The 23,402-nt window shown below is 42.8% G+C and overlaps 1 protein-coding gene across 6 annotated transcripts in view; it reads right to left on the bottom strand.

Annotated features, from left to right (window-relative positions):
- The window catches only part of APPL2 (adaptor protein, phosphotyrosine interacting with PH domain and leucine zipper 2), a 52,598-nt gene extending 30,545 nt beyond the window's left edge, over positions 1 to 22,053 (bottom strand). The window contains exons 1-5 of one of the 6 annotated variants that reach the window (XM_006056600.4): positions 21,823 to 22,053; positions 13,716 to 13,814; positions 10,347 to 10,403; positions 2,530 to 2,589; positions 1,902 to 1,973 (exon numbers count right to left, since the gene is read on the bottom strand). In XM_006056600.4, the coding sequence (XP_006056662.1) occupies positions 1,902 to 1,973; positions 2,530 to 2,589; positions 10,347 to 10,403; positions 13,716 to 13,814; positions 21,823 to 21,876 (342 nt within the window). In that variant the 5' untranslated portion in view covers positions 21,877 to 22,053. Of the gene's footprint in view, positions 1 to 1,901; positions 1,974 to 2,529; positions 2,590 to 10,346; positions 10,404 to 13,715; positions 13,815 to 14,939; positions 15,000 to 21,822 lie in introns of those variants that run through there. The other 5 variants (XM_006056597.4, XM_025283590.3, XM_006056598.4 and 2 more) reach the window with 5 other exon arrangements.
- Positions 22,054 to 23,402: the final 1,349 nt, after the last annotated feature.

The following is a 23,402-nucleotide window of genomic DNA, read 5'->3' as shown; positions in this document are numbered from 1 at the left end:
CACGCAATTTAAAATAGGACACAAATGAGCTTATTTACAAAACAGAAACAGACTCACAGACATAGAAAGCAAACTTAAAATTACCAAAGAGCAAAAGGTGTGGAAGAATAAGTTACGAGTTTGAGATTAGCAGATATAAACTACTACATATAAAAAAAACAACAAGGTCCTACTATAGAAGCACAGGGAACTATATTCAATATTGTGTAAGAAACTATAATGGAAAGGAATATGAAAGAAAAAATATATATCTGAATCACTTTGCTGCATACCAGCAACTAACACTGAAAAATCAACTATGTTTCAATAAAAATCCATTAAAAAAAAAAAAAGAATCATCATTCCTGCCCAGGAAAATATAGTTATGAGTAAAGATCTTAAAGTAGAAATCCTAATTTAGGGTTTTGACAAATAACCACATGTCCTTAGCAACTCTCTTTTGGTCAAGAAAACATAACTTCAGTGAGTGCAGACTACTGCTTCTCCCCCTGGGTTATTCATTTACTGTTAATTAAGAAAAATTCTTCTCACCTTCAACAAAATTACTTGTTGCTCTTCTCTAATTCCATTTTCCATTCATCTTCCTCCTCTTCTGGACTACACATGCATCCATATTATTATACGAAGAGCCCCAGCAGTGGAACAGAGGACAAAGCTCACTACCAACTGCAGTTTGTATCTACATCCCTAGTGCCTCGAACTGCATCTGCTAAATAGCAGGTGGTCAGTATTTGTTGAATGAATATTGACTTGGTGAAGTGAATGAACAGACAACTGGCACAAATTTATGTGAACGTCAGTTTCTCGTTCTTTAAACTGAAGACAGTGTCACCTTCGTATCAACAGTGGCACCGTGAAATGGCACCTGTACACTGTCTTGTTTGCTTATTCTCTGAAGATATTCTATTTTAAGTACTACAAACGCCTTGAAAAATGAAGTCGTTTACGCTCATCTAATTTGGCATAGGGTGCTGCCCAGCACCCGTAGCACCTGAGCTCTTAAGTTTTTACAAGTAGGATTTAGGCACTTTTCCTATACCAATACCTGCTTTTCACAAATATTCCAAATATATTATACAATAGAGCCGTAAGAACAGTTGTCAGAATCTCTCTGTAGTGGGTTGACTCACACTCCCCGCAAAGTTATGTCTATACCATGGGGATTTTAGGGAAAAGGATCTTTGCAGATACAGTAAAGGATCTCAAAATAAGATCACTCTGGGTTATCCAGGTGTGCCCTAAATCCACTGACAAGCATTCTAATAAGAAAATAAGACACAGACATGAAGAAAACAAAAGGTGGTAGGGTGGGGAGAGAAGGCCACGTGAAGTCAGGGGTGGAGACTGGGGTGATGCTGCCACAAGTCAAGGAACACCCAGAGTCACCAGAAGCTGGGAGAAGCCAGGACAGATTCTCCCCTGGATGGAACGTGGCCCTGCCAATAACTTGATTTCATACTTGTGGCCTCCAGAACTGTGAGAGAATACATGTCCATTGTTTCGGGCCACCTATGTGTAACTTTATTACAGCAGCCCTGAGACAGTAATTCTTCCTCCTTAGGAAACTGAATTCTTAGAAGTCTTTCTTTCAAACTATTGCTTATGTGTACCAAGGCCTCTCCCCTCAAGCCAAAATCAAACATAACCACATACAAATCTCATTTATGAAATGAGCCTTGGAAGATAAAGTTGAGATACCTTCTCAGATATTTAAGTATATACCTAAAAATAAAAAGTAGGGTGAAATAAAGAGGAAAGAAAGTTTGAAAAAAGAATCAAATAAAAATTTGCTATGTATACCTATGGCTGATTCATACTGATGTTTAGCAGAAACCAACACAATTCTGTAAAACCTTTATCCTTCAATCAAAAAAAAAAAAATTGCCATGTTGCCATCTTACCTCATCCACCACTTTGGAAAAATAGTGGAGTGTAGAAATGACCTCTTCATCGCCTTTGCCAAGAGCAAAATTCTAAGACCAAAGAAAAAAAGTGCCAGGTGTTAGCTGAATGCCAGGGGATTCAGCACTATAGCATCATCCCACAAGATACTGCCCTCCACATCGACTTCCTCTCCTCCCAAGAGCACATGATGTCAGAGTGCCTGAGTGCAGAGAACCAGAGCTCTCCCTTGTTCTGCCCCAGCCACACCGTCAACTGCCCTTCCCAGGCTACCCCGTTGTTGGTCATCACCCTTCTGTCTAGATAGAATGGTATCTTTCAGTTTCTTGCCTGGAATTCTTAGTGTTGATGCACTTGTAGTCCCTCAAAAAATACAAACCCTCAGGGCAGTTGATTACATTTGTAAGCTAATTTTAAGAATACGTACATAAGAATATATAGACTTTTGGATAATCATCAGAATTTATCAGTGGATAAGAAAAGGCAAGAACAAGAAAAAATGGAACTGGCCTATGGAAAAAAACAAAGGAAAGAAGGAAGGTCTCTAAAGGATGCCCCTAGAAAATTCCTTTGTAAGAACTCCACCTAGATACTCTTAAGACATATGCCACATATATATCAAGTTACCTGTTTTTCATATGCCAGCAGTTGCTTAGAAAGCTGTTGAGTAGCAAGGCACATTTCATTCTGTAGGGAAAAGAGAAAAGTAAGATTTGTCCAGCGCACACACACTCACTGAAAATAATGCCACCTCAGAGAATTCCTTAAACGTAGTATGTATCTATAAAATAATAAAATACTTTGTTCAGAAATTATTTGAAAAACAAGACCAAAACAAAAAAAAATTTTTTTTTAAAAAAAGCTTTTTTCATACCCACCATTTATAAATCAGTGCTCCTTCTGGTCATTCAGTCAGTAAACAAATGTAGTAAACCACTAAAATGTGCCAAACATCCAACCAAGGTTTGGTCCCTGCCCTCACAGGGTTTGTTGGGGAAATAGACATTAAAAACTAGTTACAAGCATGATGAGACCCACAGAGGAAAGACTGGGTGCATTAGGAGGCTCTGATTGGAGGAGGTGAATGGTCTCTAATGAAGAGATGTTTTAAGCAGACAGACCCCTGGAGAAAGACCAGGAACTGGCCACAGGGATGGGCTTTCCAGGAGGGATGGGCATGTAGAAAAGCACCCAGCATGTTTGAAAAGCTATAAAGTGGGGTGTAGCTGGAGCTTGGGGTACAGGGAGTGGAAGTGAGACAAGCCTGGCAAGGCAGGCAGAGTGAGGGCATGCAGGACTCTGTGGCCCAGCTGTAAGCAGCATTACAACACGACACATAGTCGGATTCTACCAAAGCACAGCACTAGGTCAGTGTTAACCATGTGTTACCAATGATGGATGGTAATTCAGAAGCACAGCTACAATGCCTGGGAAGGTCCCTTTTGTCCTGTTTTTCATTGACAGACATGGACCACTTTCATCTTTTTGTATTTCTCCCTCTAATCCCTGGCTACACAGCAGCTGTCTACCATATCCTCCCACCATCAACACATCCGGCCTAGAAAACGTGTCTTACATTTCTACAGCTCAGTGAAGGCTTCTCTTTAGGTTTGGGGTATACTCCTACGAGAGGAACGGTGCCAGACGAGGGGAGGGTACTGGCCAGCCTTGACCTCCACTGCTGTTCAAATTCTCCTGGGTTTGTTGTGCCTTAGGAGTGAAGGCCTGAGTTCTGCCGGGGCTTGTTTTATTTTTCATGGGCCTCCTTTGCAAGATCCATCAGAGCCCAACCCTATGGTTTTTTGGCCTTCTTTGCAGATAACTGGTCAACCTGTTCCCCAATTTCCTTCATCTGTCCTAAGAAACAGCCAATAGACCCTGAAACGTGGTATGCTCTCTTCTCCCCCAGGATGAAGTCAGGCAAACATAATAAAAATTCCTAGCTTTGGCATCCTACTGGGGTGCCACTACTTTGAAAACAAACTAGAGCTGGCAGTCATGTAGCCAAGAGGGAGGCAAAGGAACAAATCCCAAAGCACTGTGTCCTGGCTCTGGACAGGAGTGTGCAACTGTTCTTAGCACAGAGAAGCACTCCACAAGTGCTTAATGAATGGAGGAACAAACAGGGTTGGAGGACTCATCTAAATTTCAAGTTTTTAAACAATACCTGGGATCACAGCGTAAGGACAAAAATACTTCCTAATCATATAAGGCAACATCACAAACAAGGGGGGACTAGAATACAGAGTGGACAGGGATGATGCACTCAGCCAGGAGACAGTCTGCCAACCAACTTCAGCAGTGCTGTTCTGACGATCGGGGTGCAGGGGAACAAGGGTCTCAGCCCATTCACTGAGCTGCTACTCTGCTGTATCAGAAAACCCCCTACTCCTCTTCTTTGAGTTCATGGCAGTGGGTCTGAGATGGACCTGCTCAAGTCACCCCAGACAGCACAACAGAGACTATGATTTGCAGACCCACAGAATCATCCTAACCATAGCAGTGAACATTTACAGAGCACTTAATTCAAGCCAGATACCACACTAAGTGCATTCTTGGCATTGTGTCATTTCCTTCTGACAATCCTGTAAGGCAGGTTCTAACTATTAACTTGATTTTACAGAAGAAATGGAGGCACAGAGACATTAGGCCATCTGCCCAAGGTCACATAGCTAGTTAGTAGCAGGACTGGGATGTGCGTCCAGGTCTGTCTGAATCTAAAACCCATGCTCTTAAGATCCTAAGTCCTGCTAAGAGAAAAGACCTGAGAAGACCACTACTTTGGGCTAGAGATGACACACTTTGCCTATAAAAGGCCAGATAGCAATTATTTTTGACTTATTGGATGGATGGTCTCTGTCATGACACAAAAGCAGCCATAAGTAATTCATGGGCAAATGAGTGTGGCTTTGTTCCAACTTTATTTACAAAAATAAGAGCCCAGTCCAAGGGCCATAAGGTGCTGGTCCTGTTTAGACAGTAAATGTCTCACAAGATTGTCCTCTGCCTCACCTCCCTCAGGATGCTCTCCATGAAGCTACAACTCTTCAGAGTCAGGAACAGATTCTGCTCTTCTAGTCCATTCTTTTCTTTATTTTAGATAAGTCTAAAATATTACTGCCCCACATCTGCCTCCTTAGAGACCAATCAACATGATAACCACACTCCTTGCTTTCATAATAAGCAAGGGCCACAGGCTGCTTGAATCCTTCTCTACTTTAGAGGGTCCTAGCAAGCACTCGCACATGTAGTGGAGATGGCTGCCAGGGAGCTGCCGGCACCCGACTGTGCCCAGACCTACGGGGGAGGGCGGGTTCGTGGGGAGGGGGTACTCATGTGCTATGTGCACAACTCCACTGAGGCTCAGGGAGAAGGGGCAGAGCAAACAACACACACAACTGCTTCCAAAACTCCTGTGTACAGTGGCCTCTGCCAGGTCTCTACTAGAAATAGTTTCTGAAAATCCTGTGTATTTCAGATGTGTGTGATTCCAGGCACCAAGATTCTGTTCTACAAGCATGACTCCATCAAAGACAAAAACAATACATGTTACAAAATGGCCTGTCACCTGCCCTGAAAAGAAATGAAACTCCCCTGTACAGAGCACATGATATGAAGTCTTTTTAAACTAGACCAACTTTAATCTTAACTCATACTTAATCTATTGTACACAAAGGTTTCATGAAATGCTTTACCAACATCAATTAATTAATCCACACCCTGTGAGGTAAGCCTGCCTAATTATCTCTGCAATAAGACCTGTAAAACCGGAACTTGTGTGAAGAGTAAATATTAGTAGTAACAATAATGAAAGTAGCTGCTAATATTTACTGAGTCTTTTCTAGGTACCTGAATTGCTGTTAAGCACTATTTATATATCATCACATTTAATCCTTATAAGGCACTTACAATGTAGAGAATATTCTTACTGTCATACAAATGAGGAGAAGGGTTCTTCTCTAACTACACAATTAGCAACCAAAATGGCAACAACTCGACTCAGATCTGTCAGACTCAAAATCTAAAGTGCAAGTTCTTAACAACACATTGGGTTGGCCAAAAAGTTCATTTATAAAACCCGAATGAACTTTTTGGCTACCCCGATACTATTCCTATCCAAAGTCCAAAACTGTACTTAGTCGTACTCCATGGGCAGGCCTCGTAGGGCCTATAAATATCAGCATAAATTCTGTATTTTTCTAGCTGTAGTTCAGCAAAAGCAGTGGTCTAAAATGTAGACTCTATGAATAATGGAGTTCTGGGAGTAGAGTCCTTCAGCACTCTGGAATAGCTCTCTGGTTACTATCTACTCTATCAGATGTGTCATAAGAATCCTTAAGAGAGAGAACCTGACGAAGAGTTTACTGACAGAATGTTCTATTTTAAACAACAGCACTTCGCAAGGCTGGTGCTAAGCAGAAAGACCAGTGGTTGACAAACCCAGAAGGAAAACTGAGATTTGGACAAAGAACTGTTGACCTCATGGTGGCGTGGAGCACTCACCAACTGCAACGGTCACCTGAAACCGCCTGAAGGCCCCGGACCGGAAAGGAGAGGCCGGGAGCGGGGGCAGAGGAAACCCACTAGGCTCACCGTCACAGCGTAGGCACTGCTGTGGTCTCCACCAAACATTTGGCCAGAATCGTTGCCTGAAGCCAAGTGGTTGAGAGTCTCATTCATCACAGCACTACCCCAAGCTGATGGGATCAGGAGCCCAGGCTGGAGTGTGGCAAAGAGAAAGGTTAGAGAGCCCTGACTGGGGCAGACCCTGAGGGGTACCTGCTGAGGACTCCGACAATACTCTGCAGGTACCAGGGAAGCCCTGAGGAACCTGGGCAGGAAAATAACAAGGTCAGATGTGAGCAGAATTCCGTAAGTGGCTGTGTTGCAATGATAATCGTGTGAGCTTCAGTTGTATGAGTTTTATAGTAAAATAAATAAAGGCTATTGGTGTCTGTTGATGTAGGATTTTATGTTTCTATCTGGAACACTAAATTCCCACTTGAAGATACACAAAATGAAACAACAGGTCAAAAAAGAGCATTTATGGAAATACTTTTAAGGTATTGTATCATTTTTGAGGGATAGAATTTTCTAACTGGTAAATCTATGCCCTTGCCAAATAAAGTTGCATTTGAAATACAAAAAAAAAAAAAAAAAAAAGACAGTCTTATGGACTCTGTGGGAGAGGGAGAGGGTGGGAAGATTTGGGAGAATGGCATTGAAACATGTAAAATATCATGTATGAAATGAGTTGCCAGTCCAGGTTCGATGCACGATACTGGATGCTTGGGGCTGGTGCACTGGGACGACCCAGAGGGATGGAATGGGGAGGGAGGAGGGAGGAGGGTTCAGGATGGGGAACACATGTAAACCTGTGGCGGATTCATTTTGATATTTGGCAAATCTAATACAGTTATGTAAAGTTTAAAAATAAAATAAAATGAAAAAAAATAAATAAATAAATAAAATAAAAACAGTGAAAAAAAAAAAAAAGAAACCTTGAAGGGAGTAAGAGGATGACATGAGGGTCAGGAGACCATTTGAAGATGAGTGAGAGAGAGAAAAGGCTGAAGCCACGCCAGAAAGTAGAGAAGGTAGCAGAGATCTGCCTGGTATCACTGAGGCAAAAACATCAGACTTGAGTGAATGGGGGAGGAGGAGTCCAAGACTGCTGGACCCTAGACTGGATGACCCACGATGGCAGTCCCCAAGCTAAGGTGCTGATGGCGGGGCACAGATCTGGAGGGACAATCAAGCACACAGTGAGGGTACACGACATTCTCGTCAGTCCTTCATTTAACAACCTAGTTATCAAATAGTGAATGAGGCCAGGCAAGCTGCTGGGCACTGGAGACAAAGAAAATCTGCTCTTGGAGCTCACAGTGCACAGAGAGGCAAAAAATCCCACACACTGTCCCTCAGAGCTCTGACCCACAAGGGCGCAGGGCGTCTGGGTGCTTTGGTCAGAAGGGAGAAAAGGAACACAGGAAAGGCGTCAGATACCTCGGATCTGAAGTCAGCCTTAAAAGTCACCTGCTGGGAAGGCCATTTGCCAGGACAAGGGGCCCCTGGGGATTCCGGGCAGCAGGAACAGCACAGGACAGTCTCGAGATGTGTGCAGGGCCTGGCACACTGGGCCAGCTGAAGACGAAACTAGAGGAGCAGGCTGAGACTCAGCGCACAAAGAGCTCTGCGTGCCGTACTGAGGGTTTCATCAGGGAGCCACAGAAGCATCTGAAGACAGGGAAGGTTTGGATGTGGTAGCTTGAGGGTAAAGAATGGACAGAAGAGCGAAAGACAATCCCCTGACCACAGGGAAACTGCTTAGGATGGTGCTGCAGCAGCACAGGTAAGAGCGGAAAGCTCCCTCTCCATAGTGACAAGAGGCAAAAGTCATTTGGAATAAGGACCTAGAGATGAGGGCTAGAAACAGATTCTGAAATGGCCAGGCTGTGCTGCAGTGACCTTGCCCAGCAAGCTGGTCGAGACTAACCAGAGAAGGCTTCCTGTGGAATTAGAATTAAGGGGCAGGCAGCAAAGGGTGCCAGGACAAGAAAACAATCAAGAATGGTGGGCAGAGACTCGGGAGAGACACTGTCACAGGGACCAAAGACAGTTAGTTGTGCAGGGGCCGCTGGTACTCGCATCGGGTGCTGCCCGGGAGGGAGGGTGGACAGGGGCTGGGAATCAGGCACTAAGCGGCCTGTGCAGCCAGCGGGGGATGGAGTCTAGAATGAGGAGCAAACATCAACGATGCAGTGAGGAGTCAGGAACGCAGCTACACTGCCCCTTGAGGAAAGTCAAGATCAGAGGACCAAGTTCTATTTAACCCAACCAGTGGACCCAGGGTACAGTGCTATCATAACTATGATTATTCTAAGGCTTAGAAGGTGGTTATGTTAACGGTGAGCACTTCTTGCCAAGGACTGATCTTATACTTTACAGGTATTAGCTCCATTAACCCTCACAACAACCTATGAGGTGGTTATTACTATTAATATGACCTCTGTTTAACTGATAAGGAAATGCAGGCAATCAAGTGACCTGCTCAAGGTCACCCAGCAAGTGGCCAAGACTGGAACTCAGAGCTGATACATCTAAGGTCACACACTTAACCTCGTACCTAAGGAATGAGCCTGGACCAGAATAATCTTCTCTACCAATCTGAAAGCCTTCAATGTTGGCATGAGGGAAGGCTGTAGATTCCATATGCAAACCCAGTGCAAAAACCCAGGTCTCTGAGGCTGCTTCCAGGAACCACTCAGGGGCTCTCTGCTCCCGTACCTCAGCCTTGAGCTACACATATTCCTCTGTCCCTGTCATACGAACCTCAATGTGACTGTTTTTGAGAGCTGTTAAAATGCACTGATTGAAACCATTATGAATAAAACCCAATTAAACAAGGGCAGTTTCCCTGGGACACAAAAAGGAGCTGGCTCCCATCTTTAACACACTACAAAGCTGCTAGGCTGCTAAGCAGGGTTGTTCTGTGATGACAAGAACAACTGCTGACGACTCCCACTTCCTTAGCCTCAGCTGACATTTCCAGAGACCAGTATGTCAAGAGAGTACAGTGTGGCGGTGTAGAGTGAGAGTGCAGTAAAGTTTTAGAGTCAAAGACCTGAGTTCAAATTCTGATCCTGACTCTCATCAGCTGTATGATCACAGGCCAGCTGCATAAGCTCTCTTAGTTTCCCTGCCTGTAAACACCTACTATAAGAACACCTCTCCTTTACTGTGAAAGCTAAATGAAATTATACACAAGAGGTGTCTCACCAAGTGTGTGGTACATTTATGTGTCTCATACTATTTTTATTATTAAAATACACAGTTCTGATCCTCTGTGCCTTCCAAATCCGTCTCTCTCCCCCATTACAAGCTCACACTCCCGGATGCCCACTACTCTGTTTCCCAAGAGGAACACTGACTTATTTAGCTTGATATCTATATTTATATCTCATCATTTCTAAAGAAAAGTATTTTCCTCTTTATAATAACAAATGTACGCATATCTTGCAAAGTACTTTACTCCTATCCCCTCCCGCTGTCTAAGCCCAATTTGAAAAGATAGGATTCCCAACTCCAGTGTGGACTTTTACATTTTAGGATCAGGAGTTCTGCACTTCAAAAGGTCTGTTTAAGAACAGCTGCAAAGGGACGTTCCTGGTGGTCCAGTGGTTAAGACTCGACCTTCCAATGCAAGGGGTATGGGTTCGATCCCTGTTCGGGGAATTAAGATCCCATATGCTGCAGGGTGTGTTTTAAAGTTGTAGAAAAAAATTTAACGAAAAAAGTTAAAAAGGAACAGCTGCAGAGATGAGACCATGTTTAAGCAAGCCAGTTTTGCTGAAGGAAAGGGAAAGAGCCTGAACCATGGTTCTCACATCAAAAAATTCCATCCAAAACGTAATTAAAAAAAACAAAACAAAACAAAAACACACCAGAACAAACGACGAAATCCATCCAGACTGAAGGCACCAACTACAGAGGCTTGTCATCTGTTGGAGGAGAAAGACAGGTTCTAGAAGATGCCAGGTTTCACTAACACTGCTAGGAACATCATTTGACCTTCCCCTGTTTCCTCAGTACAGTGTCTGAGAGAAGTTGTATTACCAAAGTAAACTTTCCAGATCCTAATAAATCCATTTTTTAAAGATTTTTTAAAAACCTTAACCTTTCTAGGAAAGAAACAAAAGTACAGCAGATATACAAAATCAAAACAAATATATTAAATGCAAAACTTGGGCAGATTTTTACTGAATATGTATACTCATGCATATATTTAAACACTACGTAAGTTTTAAACTTCCTTAGTCAATAGTCTGAAAGACAGCAGAGATTTCTAAGTATGTACACCATCTCTGCTGCAGGAGACGAATTCTTTCATTCAGATGACCCACGATGGAGTACGCAGCTCCTGTGTGTGCAATGGCGTGTCTGACACTTAGGAAGCCACAGGCCATCCAGGCACTGCTGCAAAATGCTGAAAACAGCTTAGAGCCCACAGCTTCATTCTACTGCTTAAGACAGATAAAATTACAGACTTTCCCCAAACCAGCCAATATCAGCAAAACTGCTCACAGAACTTTCCTCTAGTTTTTTTTCACTCTTCCTCTTTCTAAAACTAAGGCCCAAATGGTCAAGTTCACTGTATCAGAATCCAGAAAATAACCATGCGGCTTGATTTAAAATATCTTTTATGAACATTTATCATTTATTAACAGCATTAACCTGGTTTAAAAAATGTAATAATGAAAAACATCTTGCTAAGCACCTGTATTTTAAAATGAAATTACAAAACTCTATTAATATAATTTAACAGGTCTAGGTGTGAAATATTTAAGGAAGAATGTTAAATAAAACCAAGAAAACATAACCTAAGGGGAAACACTGAGTGAAAATATTGGCACCTCTTTCTCTTTCTCCCTCCCTTTCTTTCTCTCTTTCTTCCCAACCACATACATGGACATAAACAAAGGGGTCAAAGAGGAGTTAGAAAAGTTTTCTTTTTAATTAAAAAGAAACAAAACACGTTCAAATAAACCTGAAAAACAACTAGCCCTGACCCAACTAGCCCTGACCTCAGCCACTCTGAGTGCCACCTGACACTGCCAGAATCCGTCCCTGAGCTGGCAGCATTAGCCAGACGTTCCTGCTAAGCTTCTGCCACAGGAAACGCCGAGGCAGAAGGAAGGGTTTCTGCCAGCACAAAAGCCCATGTGATGATCACGTGGTGTGAACTGAGAGCTGGTTACAGGCTCTTGGAATGCAAGATCCACTTAATTTTGGCAAAATGCAGTTTTCTGGGCTCAAAAGAAAAAAAAAAAAAAAACACATAAGAGAGTGTCTGGACATCTCCAAGTAAATGATTCTGACAGACACGGAGAGGCAGAGCAGAGACTCTTGGGAGTGGCGGAGTTGTAGTCCCTTAAGTCTTGGGACTCTCAAACCTTAAACAGGAGACCAATCATTTGACAACAATATTCAAATTCCTGAAGAGCAAGCAAATTTCAGTAAAAAAATTTTCTATTCTCTTAAATTTTGAATATTCAGGAAAAAAAATACAAAAAATGTAATCGAAATAAATAGGGTTTTTGAAAAACTGACGAAGTAGGTCTCCTAGTTTCTGAGTGCTTTACCTCAGAAACAAAACCACAAATAATTATTAGATTCTTTTGGTCACTAAAATTAGTTCCAATTAATAAGTAACACTTTTATAACATAGTAGTTTGCAAATCTCTATCTCTAGCCTGAACTCTGGATCTGAACTTTCAACATGATCTCTTTCCTCACTTTGATGTCCATGACACCTCAGCCTTTCAAGAATTAAGATTGGCATCTCTGCCATTCCTGTCACTGTCACACACACATATCCACACACACACTCACACATACCCCCACAAACATCCAGCTCCTCTTCCTGTGCTCTCCCAACTATGCACCCTGTCGTTCAAGTCAGAGACCTGGGCCTCATTTTTGATTCATTCTTCACTGACCTGACCCCTTCACATTCAGTCAATCACCAATCTGCCTCTTCCTGTTGCCACTGCCACTGCCCTAGCTCAGGCTACCACTCTTATGTGTAGTAGTTAAGAGTCTGGGCTTTGGCTTCAGGCTGACTTGCTCTGCCATGTATTAACAGGGTGGACTTGGGAAGTCACTCATCATCAGAATCCTTAAATCTCCTGACCTAGAAAATGAAGAAAACAGTAACAACACTCACCTCACAGAGTTGTGAGTGAATTTAAATGAAATGATTACAGGTAAAAGCCTCTGAAACCGTGCCTGGACCTTAAGAAGTAGTCAATACATTTCAACCGTCACAATCGTCCTCCTTTCGTGTGTCCAGCACAATCCTCCGGGTTAGGCACCTTTTCTCTCCCAGCACCTCTACACTCTTTGCTAACTGTTTTGTCTCTCAACCCAGCTGTAAGCTCCCTAATGGCAAGGACTGAATCTTTTTCCCATATATGATATGAATGAATGATTAATAAAACAATGATAATAAGTGATTATATATGAAGAGTAAGTATGTAATAATAAATGACTACACATGACTACTAATATATACTATTATACACTGAATGTGGTATTTATTTAGAGATCATAGGTGAGAAAAAGAAACAGTAACACAGACAGATTTAAGTCAGCAAGGAATTCCTAAACCGGTTGCCATAATATTTTGATGTGTAAGGTAACAAATTTTATTTTTAAGTAACTCTCAAGTTTTATCCTAGCAAGTAACATACATAGGCAATTCTTGATCTTAAAAAGATTCACTTTTGCTACTCAGCAATTTATTTTCCATGGTTTTGCAAGACAAAGATACTTGTTCCTCAAAACAAAGAACCACCCAACTGTTCTAGAACTGTGACTCAAATCTTTTCAGAGGAAGCACTTGAAAAAACATCTCTATGCGCCTGCACTGACATCTAAGACTGATATTTATGAGAAAGAAAAGAGCCATGCCTCAGAATGCTGAACCCACTCATTCACAAGTAGGAAGAGGAGACTCAAATGTTTCCCTTTGGGAGTGCATTCCTTTTTTTTTTTTTTATTAAAAAGCAGTGATGTGGTACCTTTCTACTGGTTCTACTAGTTACAAGAAAATTACCCTCTTTCTTAGGCTATGAAAGCAAACTGTCCTTAGTTTTTTGAGATGAAGAGAAGAGAAAAACAATTGTGATTTTATTTCAAAAATTTAAAGGGGGGTGTTCTGACTCAAATCTCTCGACCTTCTGAGAGAAGTTCAAGGTGAGGGCAGAAGGCTCCTACTCTGTTCCTCTCCAGGTGAGTGGGCATGAGGATACCTGGGCTCCATAGACGCGCTGCATCGCTTGAAGCAGCTGGTTGGTATAATCTGTGAGAGTGCCAGCATCTTCCTCAAACACACTCAGTAAAGAGCGAGTCTGCAAGAAAAGAGGCAAATATTATTTCTAAGTGGAAAAGTTACAAAAGAAGTAAAACAAATACATATACACACACAGAACTGGGAAGGGAAGATGCCTGTTCTCTGGCTTTATTATTTTATTGCTAATACTGGTACAAGTTGATTCCTGGAGCTTTAATTTAGAATTCCTTTTCTAATCCTTTAGACTACAGTGCAAGGCCAAACTGAATACAGTTCGAGTACTGGGAACAGAGAAGGAAAGCCAATTTCTAAAGGGTTAAGACTCAAGGGCTATTATCTGTCTCTACTTTAGCCTCTACCTAAGCGCCAGTAAAGTTCATCCAATAAAGTAGTGTTAAAAAGGGCAGCCTCTCCCTTCAAGCCCATAACTTGAACTCAGTGTCAGTCCTGTCTGTGTACCTGGGGTGTGGTCACCCAGCACTGCATCATCACAGTAGTTAACCATCTGTCTGGTTTTCTGCAATCTTGAGTGTCTTGCAGGAGTGTGTCATTCCTTCCGCTTAAGACACTACAGTCAATCGCCATGTCTTACGTCACATTCTAGTCAACCACATTTTTAAACTCATGGCCAGGAAATTTCGTGTACTATGGGCATGCCAGCAGAAGTTCTGGGCACAAAACTCAAATAGAAACTTAGGAACGCTAGCTCCATTCCTTTGGGAAGACTACTCAGGGTTTCAAGAACAGCTAAGCAATGTCTTAGATGAAAGGTATTTCCTATCATTTTCATGCAGAGTGCCTGATCTGCTGAGCACTAAGAAAATATTTATATATTGGAAGATGTCTAAAGAAGTATCACGGCATCACATAAGAGACCATGTCTGTTCAAGGGACTACTGTCAATATGTCCAGCACAATGGGAAACATTAGTGACAATGGGATCTCTATTTCGGAAAACAACCCACTAGGCAGCGAACAGAGAGTAAACTACAGAAATGTCTTTAATAAGGTGATTCCAGGGCAGCTTACAAAGAACAATCCATTAAGGTGCATAGTTTCCCTGCAAAGGAATTTCAATTCCTTCTTTCTTTTTCTAACTTATCTCAGGCAAGAGAACAATAACTGACCCCAAAGCATCCCCCAATAAACTAGAAGAGAAATCCAGGCGTTTGAATTGTCTGACCTTTGATTTTGTTGACAAACTCTGGGGCACTTCACAGCAGTACATATTATCCTGGCTTTGCCTGAGGTCTTTATGGCTAAAAATACCTTCTCTGAAACCAGTGAACTCTCTTCAGTACCAATTCCTATCAACAGAAGGATCAGAACAAATAAAACAAAAATCATGGCTGTGACCCACTGGATCTCTTAATCCATCACTGGATGGCAATGAGTAGATGAAAAACATTGGTTTAGAATTCTTTATTATATCTCTTTCAAATATACTATTTGAAGAAAGAAGATCGCTAAAAGATGTTTTCGGAACCTACAGTGACTAGTCTATTACTCTGGAGTCATTCATTCACATATATACTTCAGCCTTCATCCAATATTGGATGGGAATTGCGATTCAGTGGTGATCAGAACCAACTCTGTTCTCCAGAAGATTATACTCTATTGGGCCCTCTCAAAGGTTCTGCGATCCCCTTGGGACCATGTCAGTCCTGGGTCCAAATTCAGGCCCTAACACTAATTTGCAGGTAACTCTAGAAGTAAAGAAAGTCCTTACGGTGCCTGCCAGTGTCTAACACTAGTGGTAGCAGAGGATAGTGATCATGAAGCAGATAAGGAACGTCAGTCGCTTATTACACGTTGGCTTCACATGTATGATTTCATTTCAACACTACGGCAACATTGTCTACACAGTTAACTACTGATATAAACATCAGCTAATAGAAGAGAGCCTTTCGGTACTCATGGTGTCAACGATGAAGGAGTTCTTCAATGTTTATTATGATTTGGGTTCCTTTCTTTGCTATAACAGTATGTCTAAGAGAAAGAAAAAGAGTGATACAACTGGATCGAGGCTATTTAATTTTTTAAAGTACTACTCCCATCCATTTAGTTGAATCCTACTTACTGTTTTTAAAACTCTTAGGAACAAAACAGAATGGAAAATGAGCTGTAGGATGAAACGAGAGGGCTTGTATAAATATTCTCCACAAACAGAGTAGAAAGAAAACTAAAAACTACCATTTACTCTGTACGTCCTATGTATCAGACACTGTGTCAAGCACTAAATACTACTTCATCTAATCCTTCCACCAACTTCATTAGATACCACAGTTAAACTAACGCATTTTACAGATGATAAAACTGAGGCTCATCAAGGTTAAGAAACCTCCCACAACTGGGAAGCAGCAGGGCTGCAATGTAAACCCAGGTCTGGCTGGCACCAATGGCCAACGTTGTTTCCACCACAGGAGTCTGCATCCATCACCCAGCAAAGGTGGGTCTCGTCAGTGGGTGTGCCGCTTGGTCCACAGCCCCCCATCCCGTCTGGAGGCGGGATGCAGCCGTCTGGAGCTGGCTTCTCTTTGGTCATCCTACTATCATGCTCTTACCTGTGATAACAGCCAAAGCTACATCACAAATCTTTTCTTTATATCCTGAACATGTTTATCATGATACTCACTAAAACTGACAAAAACACTCCTATCTTCCCTTTCTAACTGAACGAGGCCACGATCATCTTGAAAAAAAATACCCAGCTATCTCAGACACTGTTTTAATATCCACAGTTATCAGCCATCTGTTTAAACTTATACATGGAACAACAGGAATGTTCTGAGATATGAAGAAGGAATAGGACCAGTCACAGGTACACTAGTTGCTGGAAAGGTCTACCAAAAAATCCAGAGGACACTGTTGCATATAATTATAAGGACAATAACAGCAATCATTTATGGAGTTACTGTAACATGCAAGCGTGGAGATATTGATACTTTACATATGTTACTTATTCTTCATAAGAATTAAGCAAGTATTTTATTCTGATTTTACACGTGCTGAAACACAAGTTCAGAGAGGTTGAGTCACCTGCTGGATCAAGATTTAAATTCCATCCTTTCTCTACTACTCTATACTTTCAAGAGTATGCCTGGACAGAAGAACAAAACCAAACACCTCAGCCTTAGCTCCACATTACCTTCCATCTTACAATAAAGAAACCAAGTGTAATCTAACAAAATAGTCCTAAACATTTTTCACGCCTAAAAACAGCATCTACTTATATAATGGCACAATTTCAATAGCTGTGATTATAAAATTTACACACACATATGTGTATATTTTATATATATTTAAAATGTTTCAATATTTATCACATATAATATATACAAGTATAAATACTACATATATATATTTAAGGTAAAAACAAAACTCTTATTCCCATATTATGGGAGAGGGACAGAAATGTCTCAGTAGAACCAAGTCTACTGAAATAAAAATGTATTATAAACAAAGAGTACAGCAGGACAAAAGTCTTCCACAATGAAGACAAAACCACTAGGCAATGTTCTGCTGCATCTTGCCGGAGTTAAAAAAGGCCTGGTTTCCCAGCTGGACCTCTCACTGCATAATCTCAGAACTTAGTCTTTAAACTGTCTGTGCTTCAGTTGAGCCAACTGCAAAGGAAACAAACATCATAACAAAACAGCAAGCAACAGCGCTTCACTTTATCTCAAAAGCACACCACGTACAGGAAAAAGAATAGCGCCTAGAGAAGGGCAAGCTGCAGCAGCTCAAAGTTGCATTTGTGTTCCTATCACAGTAGTATTCACACAGTGCAGGAACTGCTGCTCTCCTTATCTGTCTCCCAGAACAGACTGTGAACCAACAGAGGGCAGGCATTCTAATCTGTCATTACATTCCAGCATTTACCAGCACTTAGCCAGGAGCAGGGGACTTCCCAGGTGGCTCTAGTGGTAAAGAACCCGCCTGCCAATGTAGGAGACAAAGGAGACACAAGTTCAATCCCTGGGTCAGGAAGAACCCTTGCAGAATGGAATGGCAACCCACTCCAGTATTCGTGCCTGGAGAATTCCATGGACAGAGGAGCCTGGCGGGCTACAGTCCATAAGGTTGCAGACATGACTGAAGTGACTTAGCACAGCACAGCCAGAATCAGAGGCTCCCAAACAGCAACAGAGACAAGTATCTTAATCCCTAAAACATTCTGTTGCTCATATAGCAGAGATCAAATTGTGAACATCCGTTGGATCACTGAGAAAGCAAGTGAGTTCCAGAAAAACATCTTCTGGAACTTCTGCTTTATTGACTAGGCCAAAGCTTTGATTGTGTGGATCACAACAAACTGTGGAAAACTCTTGAAGAGATGGGAATACCAGACCACCTTACCTGCCTCCTGAGAAATCTGTATGCAGGTCAAGAAGCAATGGTTACAACTGGACATGGAACAACAGACTGGTTCCAAATGGGGAAAGGAGGACATCAAGGCTGTATATTGTCACCCTGCTTATTTAACTTATATGCAGAGTACATCATTTGAAATGTTGGGCTGGATGAAGCACAAGTTGGAATCAAGATTGCCAAGAGAAATATCTATAACCTCAGATATGCAGATGACACCAACCTTATGGCAGAAAGCAAAGAACTAAAGAGCCTCTTGATGAAAGTGAAAAAGGAGAGTGAAAAAGTTGGCTTCAAACTCAACATTCAGAAAATGAAGATCATGGTATCCGGTCCTATCACTTCATGGCAAATAGATGGGGAAACAATGGAAACAGGGAGATACTTAATTTGGGGGGCTCCAAAATCACTGCAAATGGTGACTGCAGCCATGAAAATAAAAGACACTCACTCCTTGGAAGAAAAGTTATGACCAACCTAGACAGCATATTAAAAAGCAGACATCACTTTGCCAACAAAGGTCCATCTAGTCAAGGCTATGATTTTTCCAGTAGTGGTGTATGGATGTGAGGGTTGGACTATAAAGAAAGCTGAGTGCCGAAGAATTGATGCTTTTGAACTGTGGTGTTGGAGAAGACTCTTGAGAGTCCCTTGGACTGCAAGGAGATCAAACTAATCAGTCCTAAAGGAAATCAGTCCTGAATATTCACTGGAAGGACTGATGCTGAAGCTCCAATACTTTGGCCACCTGATAGGAAGAACTGACTCCTTAGAAAGACCCTGATGCTAGGAAAGACTGAAGGCGGGAGGAGAATGGAATGAGAGGATGAGATGGTTGGATGGCATCACTGACTCGACTGACATGAGTGTGAATAAGCTCTGGGAGTTGGTGATGGACAGGGAAGCCTGGCATGCTGCCATCCAAGGGGTTGCAAAGAGCTGGACATGACTGAGTGACTGAACTGAACCAGAAATAATACATGTACACTCATCAACTAGTCTTATAATACGTTGTGCAGGGCTGTGAACTATAAAGAAAAAAGGACGTGAACAGATGTATCTAAGGTCAGTGAACTGTTATTCAGCTCCTCTTGGGTCACTGCGTTTAAACATAAAAGCTTCTGTGTTCATTAATGAATCCTATGCAACCAGGTTACTGGAGTAACCCTCATAAATACTCCACATAAAACAAGAGGAAACAAACAATAGACGGTTTCTTAAGAACGCTTCCTTTTAGTGAAATATTCTACGTCACCGATGACAGAAAAGCCAGGTGCTAGGTGGCTGGGCTAACTTCAACAACATAGGCAGACTGCCTGAGTTCCAATCCTGGTTCTTCCACTCTATAATGTATAATCTTGGGGGCAAATTATTTAACTTCTCTGCTCCTTGGTAACTTTAATAGAGGACCTACTTCAAAAGATTGTTGGATTAGATGAGTTAATATATGTAAAGTATTGAGAACAGTGCCTGGCACATAAAATGCATATATGATACAGGTGTTTGCTATGGTTTTTATTCTTTATAGATAAAACGAAGGAGTTGGATTAGATTCCTTCCAATTAGAAGTCTATGAATCTCTTGGGAGGAAAGCTGCATTAGGCACAGGCCCCACACAAGAACACTATGCTTTGATGGTTATCAGAGACCGTCCTAGAAGTTAGCTTCCTTTCAAACCTCACCAAGAAGCCTTGTAAGTGACACTCACGTCTCAAAAGCAATGACAAATTCATCACATAAAGAGGAACCCTAAAGACGAATGACAAGGCCTCCATACCTCTTCTTCCTCAAGCATGATAAAACTTTAAGCCCCTTAAAGATCATCTGCTCCTCATTCTGCAGATGAGAAAAACCGAGCCAGTCACACTATTGGGCTCTTGCTGTCGCTTGGTCATGTTCAACTCTTTGCAACTCCGTGGAGTGTAGCCCACTAGGCTGCTCTGTCCATGGGATTTCCCAGGCAAGAATACTGGAGTGGGTTGCCATTTCCTCCTTCAGGGGATCTTCCCGATTCAGGGTTTGAACTGGGCCTCTTGTGTCTCCTGCATTGGCACATGTGTTTTTTATCACTGGGAAGCCCCAGTCACAGGACAGGGATGAGGAATTCACCCAAATCAAATGATGAGTTAATGTTAGAGCCACAATTAGGACCCAGGTGTCCCAACTTGCTTGCCAGTCCTCTTTAGCCTGCCTCATAGCTGAGTACATCCTGAAAACACTCAGAACTAGTGCATATTCACTGATGTGAGAACCAAAAATTCCAAATGTTAACTCCTCAGTGAGGGCAACACTGAGATTCAGTTAGTGCAGCCTCTCTCATCTGGCTCAGCCATCAGAATGCTCCATTAGGAAAGCAAAGTTATCTTTGCACCTCAGTTTCTCCAACTACAAAGCAAGTGGAAATCCTTGTTCAAAATGGTGGAAATCCTTGTTCAAAATGATAGAAATCCCACTTTATTATCTTCAGATCTCACATAACAGGTCTGAGGATGGAGAAAATGACTTTTACCAGGGGCTTTTGTCCCATCAAAATGCCAGAAGTACAGAGACTTCAAAGCAGTCTTTGAAAAAGTCAATCAGACCTGAGGATGCCAATTAAAAAAAAAAAAGAAATTCACAGCTTCCTTACAATTTCTTGACTATGTAAGGAAGATCACAAAGAAATGGGCACAAGATTTTAAGCACAGAGTCCTTTGATTACTAAGTCTGAAATGGAGAGATGTAGAATGGGTAAGTTAATCAAAGGATCATTTCCAGGAGGCCCAATTACATTAAGAAGAAAATGGAAAGGCAGCAAAAAGGGAAGAGAAGTTGTGAGAGGAAAATAGTTTACTCTTAAAATCTTACTCTCATTTTCTAAGAGTTGAGATACTAGGGAATAAAGAGCCTTACTTAAGGAACCCAAGGATGCAGAGCCACTAGGGTAAATAAGAAGCTGGGGAAACGTTAATGAAGGTGAACAAAGGTTCCCTGGGGAAAGGTGTACTGATTTAGGAACTAAAGTCATTCTGCACTCACTATATTTACACACCAGCTTTCTGCAGAGCTCAAAGGACTTGAATCTCATCTGGGGAGTGCTAATGAAGTTTCCCTGTGCGACAAATGAGAGAGGTATTGTATTATTACAATTTCCTCTTCACAAATGAGAAAACAGGGCCAAGGGGAGCTCTGGCACCGCTGGGAAAGAGGTCGAGGCTCTCTGCCTCTCACTCTGGCCCTAAATCCACCAGGTCCCAGCATATCAGCAGCAGTAATAAGACTGACTTCTTATTCTGTGCCAGACATTACTCGCTAACAACTTTACAGGCATTTCTTTAATTCTAACAACCCTAGAAGGCAGGCACAATTATTATCCCTATCTTACAGATGACGAAACTGAGGCAGAAAAACACTATCTGCCCGGGGCACTCGGCTAGTAAGCGGTGGAGCCCAGGTGTAGGCCAAGCAGCCCCGGTTTCAGCTGAGTTTGGAAAGGGGTCGGGACACAAAGACAGGGGGTTGCTTTCCCGGTGTCTCCAGCTCTGCCTGAGGGATGCCATGTTCCGGAGCATCCCGGGTTCAGGACATTGGGCCGGGACCCGCCCCCTCCTTGCCCCCAAGGTGGCCCGGCGTACTCCCCGCCTCCACCCCGGGGCTGGAAGGGCCTCCTCGGCCTCAAGCCCTCGGGCGAGGGGGACCCGGGCGGCGGGAGGTACCTGGGGGCTGTCCTGCAACGCCTCCTCTAGCAAGAGCTTGTCCACAGCGGGCATGGTGCCGCGCGGAGAGCCGAGGGCCGGATGGAAGCACGGACAGCGGATGGCGCGGCAGTCGAGGGTGCTCCAGGCTCAGGCGACGAGCGTATGCTCTGTGCCCTGGGTGGCCCCGCGCGCGCCCACGCCTGGCCAGTGGCCGCCGCCGTACGCCCGCCGGCCCTCCTCTCAGCCCAGCCCTCAGCTGAGCAGGAACAACAGGAAGTGTGGCGAGCGCCCGACACGGCCACCGGAAGTGTGGCGGCCCCGCTTCCGCCAGCGCCCTTCTCTCGCGGGAAACCGCATACCCCGCCGGGCTCCCAGAGAGAAGTGTGTGAGGGTTGGTGGTTAAGGGGCCAGTGTTTAAGCTTGTGAATGCATCTAAAGTCCAGGAGGGGGAACTCAAGAGCAGAAGTGAGTGAAAGTCGCTCAGTCGTGTCTGACTCTTTGCGACCCCATGGACTATTCACTCCATGGAATTCTCCAGGCCAGAACACTGGAGTGGGTAGCCTTTGCCTTCTCCAGGGGATCGTCCCAACCCAGGGAGCAAACCCAGGTCTCGCGTTGCAGGCAGATTTTTTACCAGCTGAGTCACAAGAGCGCAAAGATAAGGTTTTATCTGCTTGTGGTACCCAGACTTTTTGAGTAAAGGAGATTAAGAGCCGATAGGTTTTGAAAATCTGTGCAATGCTGTGTGAAAATCTTAAGCTCCCCGTACCACTTTTTCTAGAAAAATCTCAGTGCCCTCGGGACAGCTCTGAGAGCAGAGAGGTCAGCTAGTTCTAGGGAAAAAAAAAAAAAAAAAAAAGGTAACTGAATCATCTGTGGTATTTGGAAATAACCTTTTGGAAAACCACAGCTATTTGGCTAATATGGTTAGGTCTCGTCCTCGTGAATTGCTATGTTGTATCATTTTGGAAAATGTCCTAATAAAGTTTTTAGGGTAGATGATCTAGTTCAGTGTTGTCATTTAGAGATTTTTTTTAAGGGACCCTAAGAATGGTTTCGGAGAAGGCGATGGCACCCCACTCCAGTACTCTTGCCTGGAAAATCCCATGGACGGAGGAGCCTGGTAGGCTGCAGTCCATGGGGTCGCGAAGAGTCGGACACGACTGAGCGACTTCATTTTCACTTTTCACTTTCATGCATTGAAGAAGGAAATGGCAACCCACTCCAGTATTCTTGCCTGGAGAATCCCAGGGACGGCGGAGCCTGGTGGGCTGCCGTTTCTGGGGTCGCACAGAGTCGGACACGACTGAAGCCACTTAGCAGCAGCAGCAGCAAGAATGATTTGGTCAGAGTCAGTTAATGGAAGCTAGAGGAAAAAGAGAAAGAGGGAAGAGGAGGCGATGGTGAATACTGGCAAATGAAACTTGGTATCTTCTTATACCAAAGGCAAGGGTTTCAGAATCTCCTTCTTTAGGAATCTAAGATTTTTTGTAATAGGACATATCACCAAAAACAAAAACACCAAAACCAAACCAACAAACAAAAAAGGCAAGCAGAATATGATTTTTAAAAAAATACAAATTCTGTGTTTTATAGAA

This window comes from Bubalus bubalis, chromosome 4, assembly GCF_019923935.1.
Source record: "Bubalus bubalis isolate 160015118507 breed Murrah chromosome 4, NDDB_SH_1, whole genome shotgun sequence".
NCBI lineage: Eukaryota > Metazoa > Chordata > Mammalia > Artiodactyla > Bovidae > Bubalus > Bubalus bubalis.
Note: the sequence above shows the minus strand (reverse complement) of the source record. Positions and strands in the feature narration are given on the sequence as shown.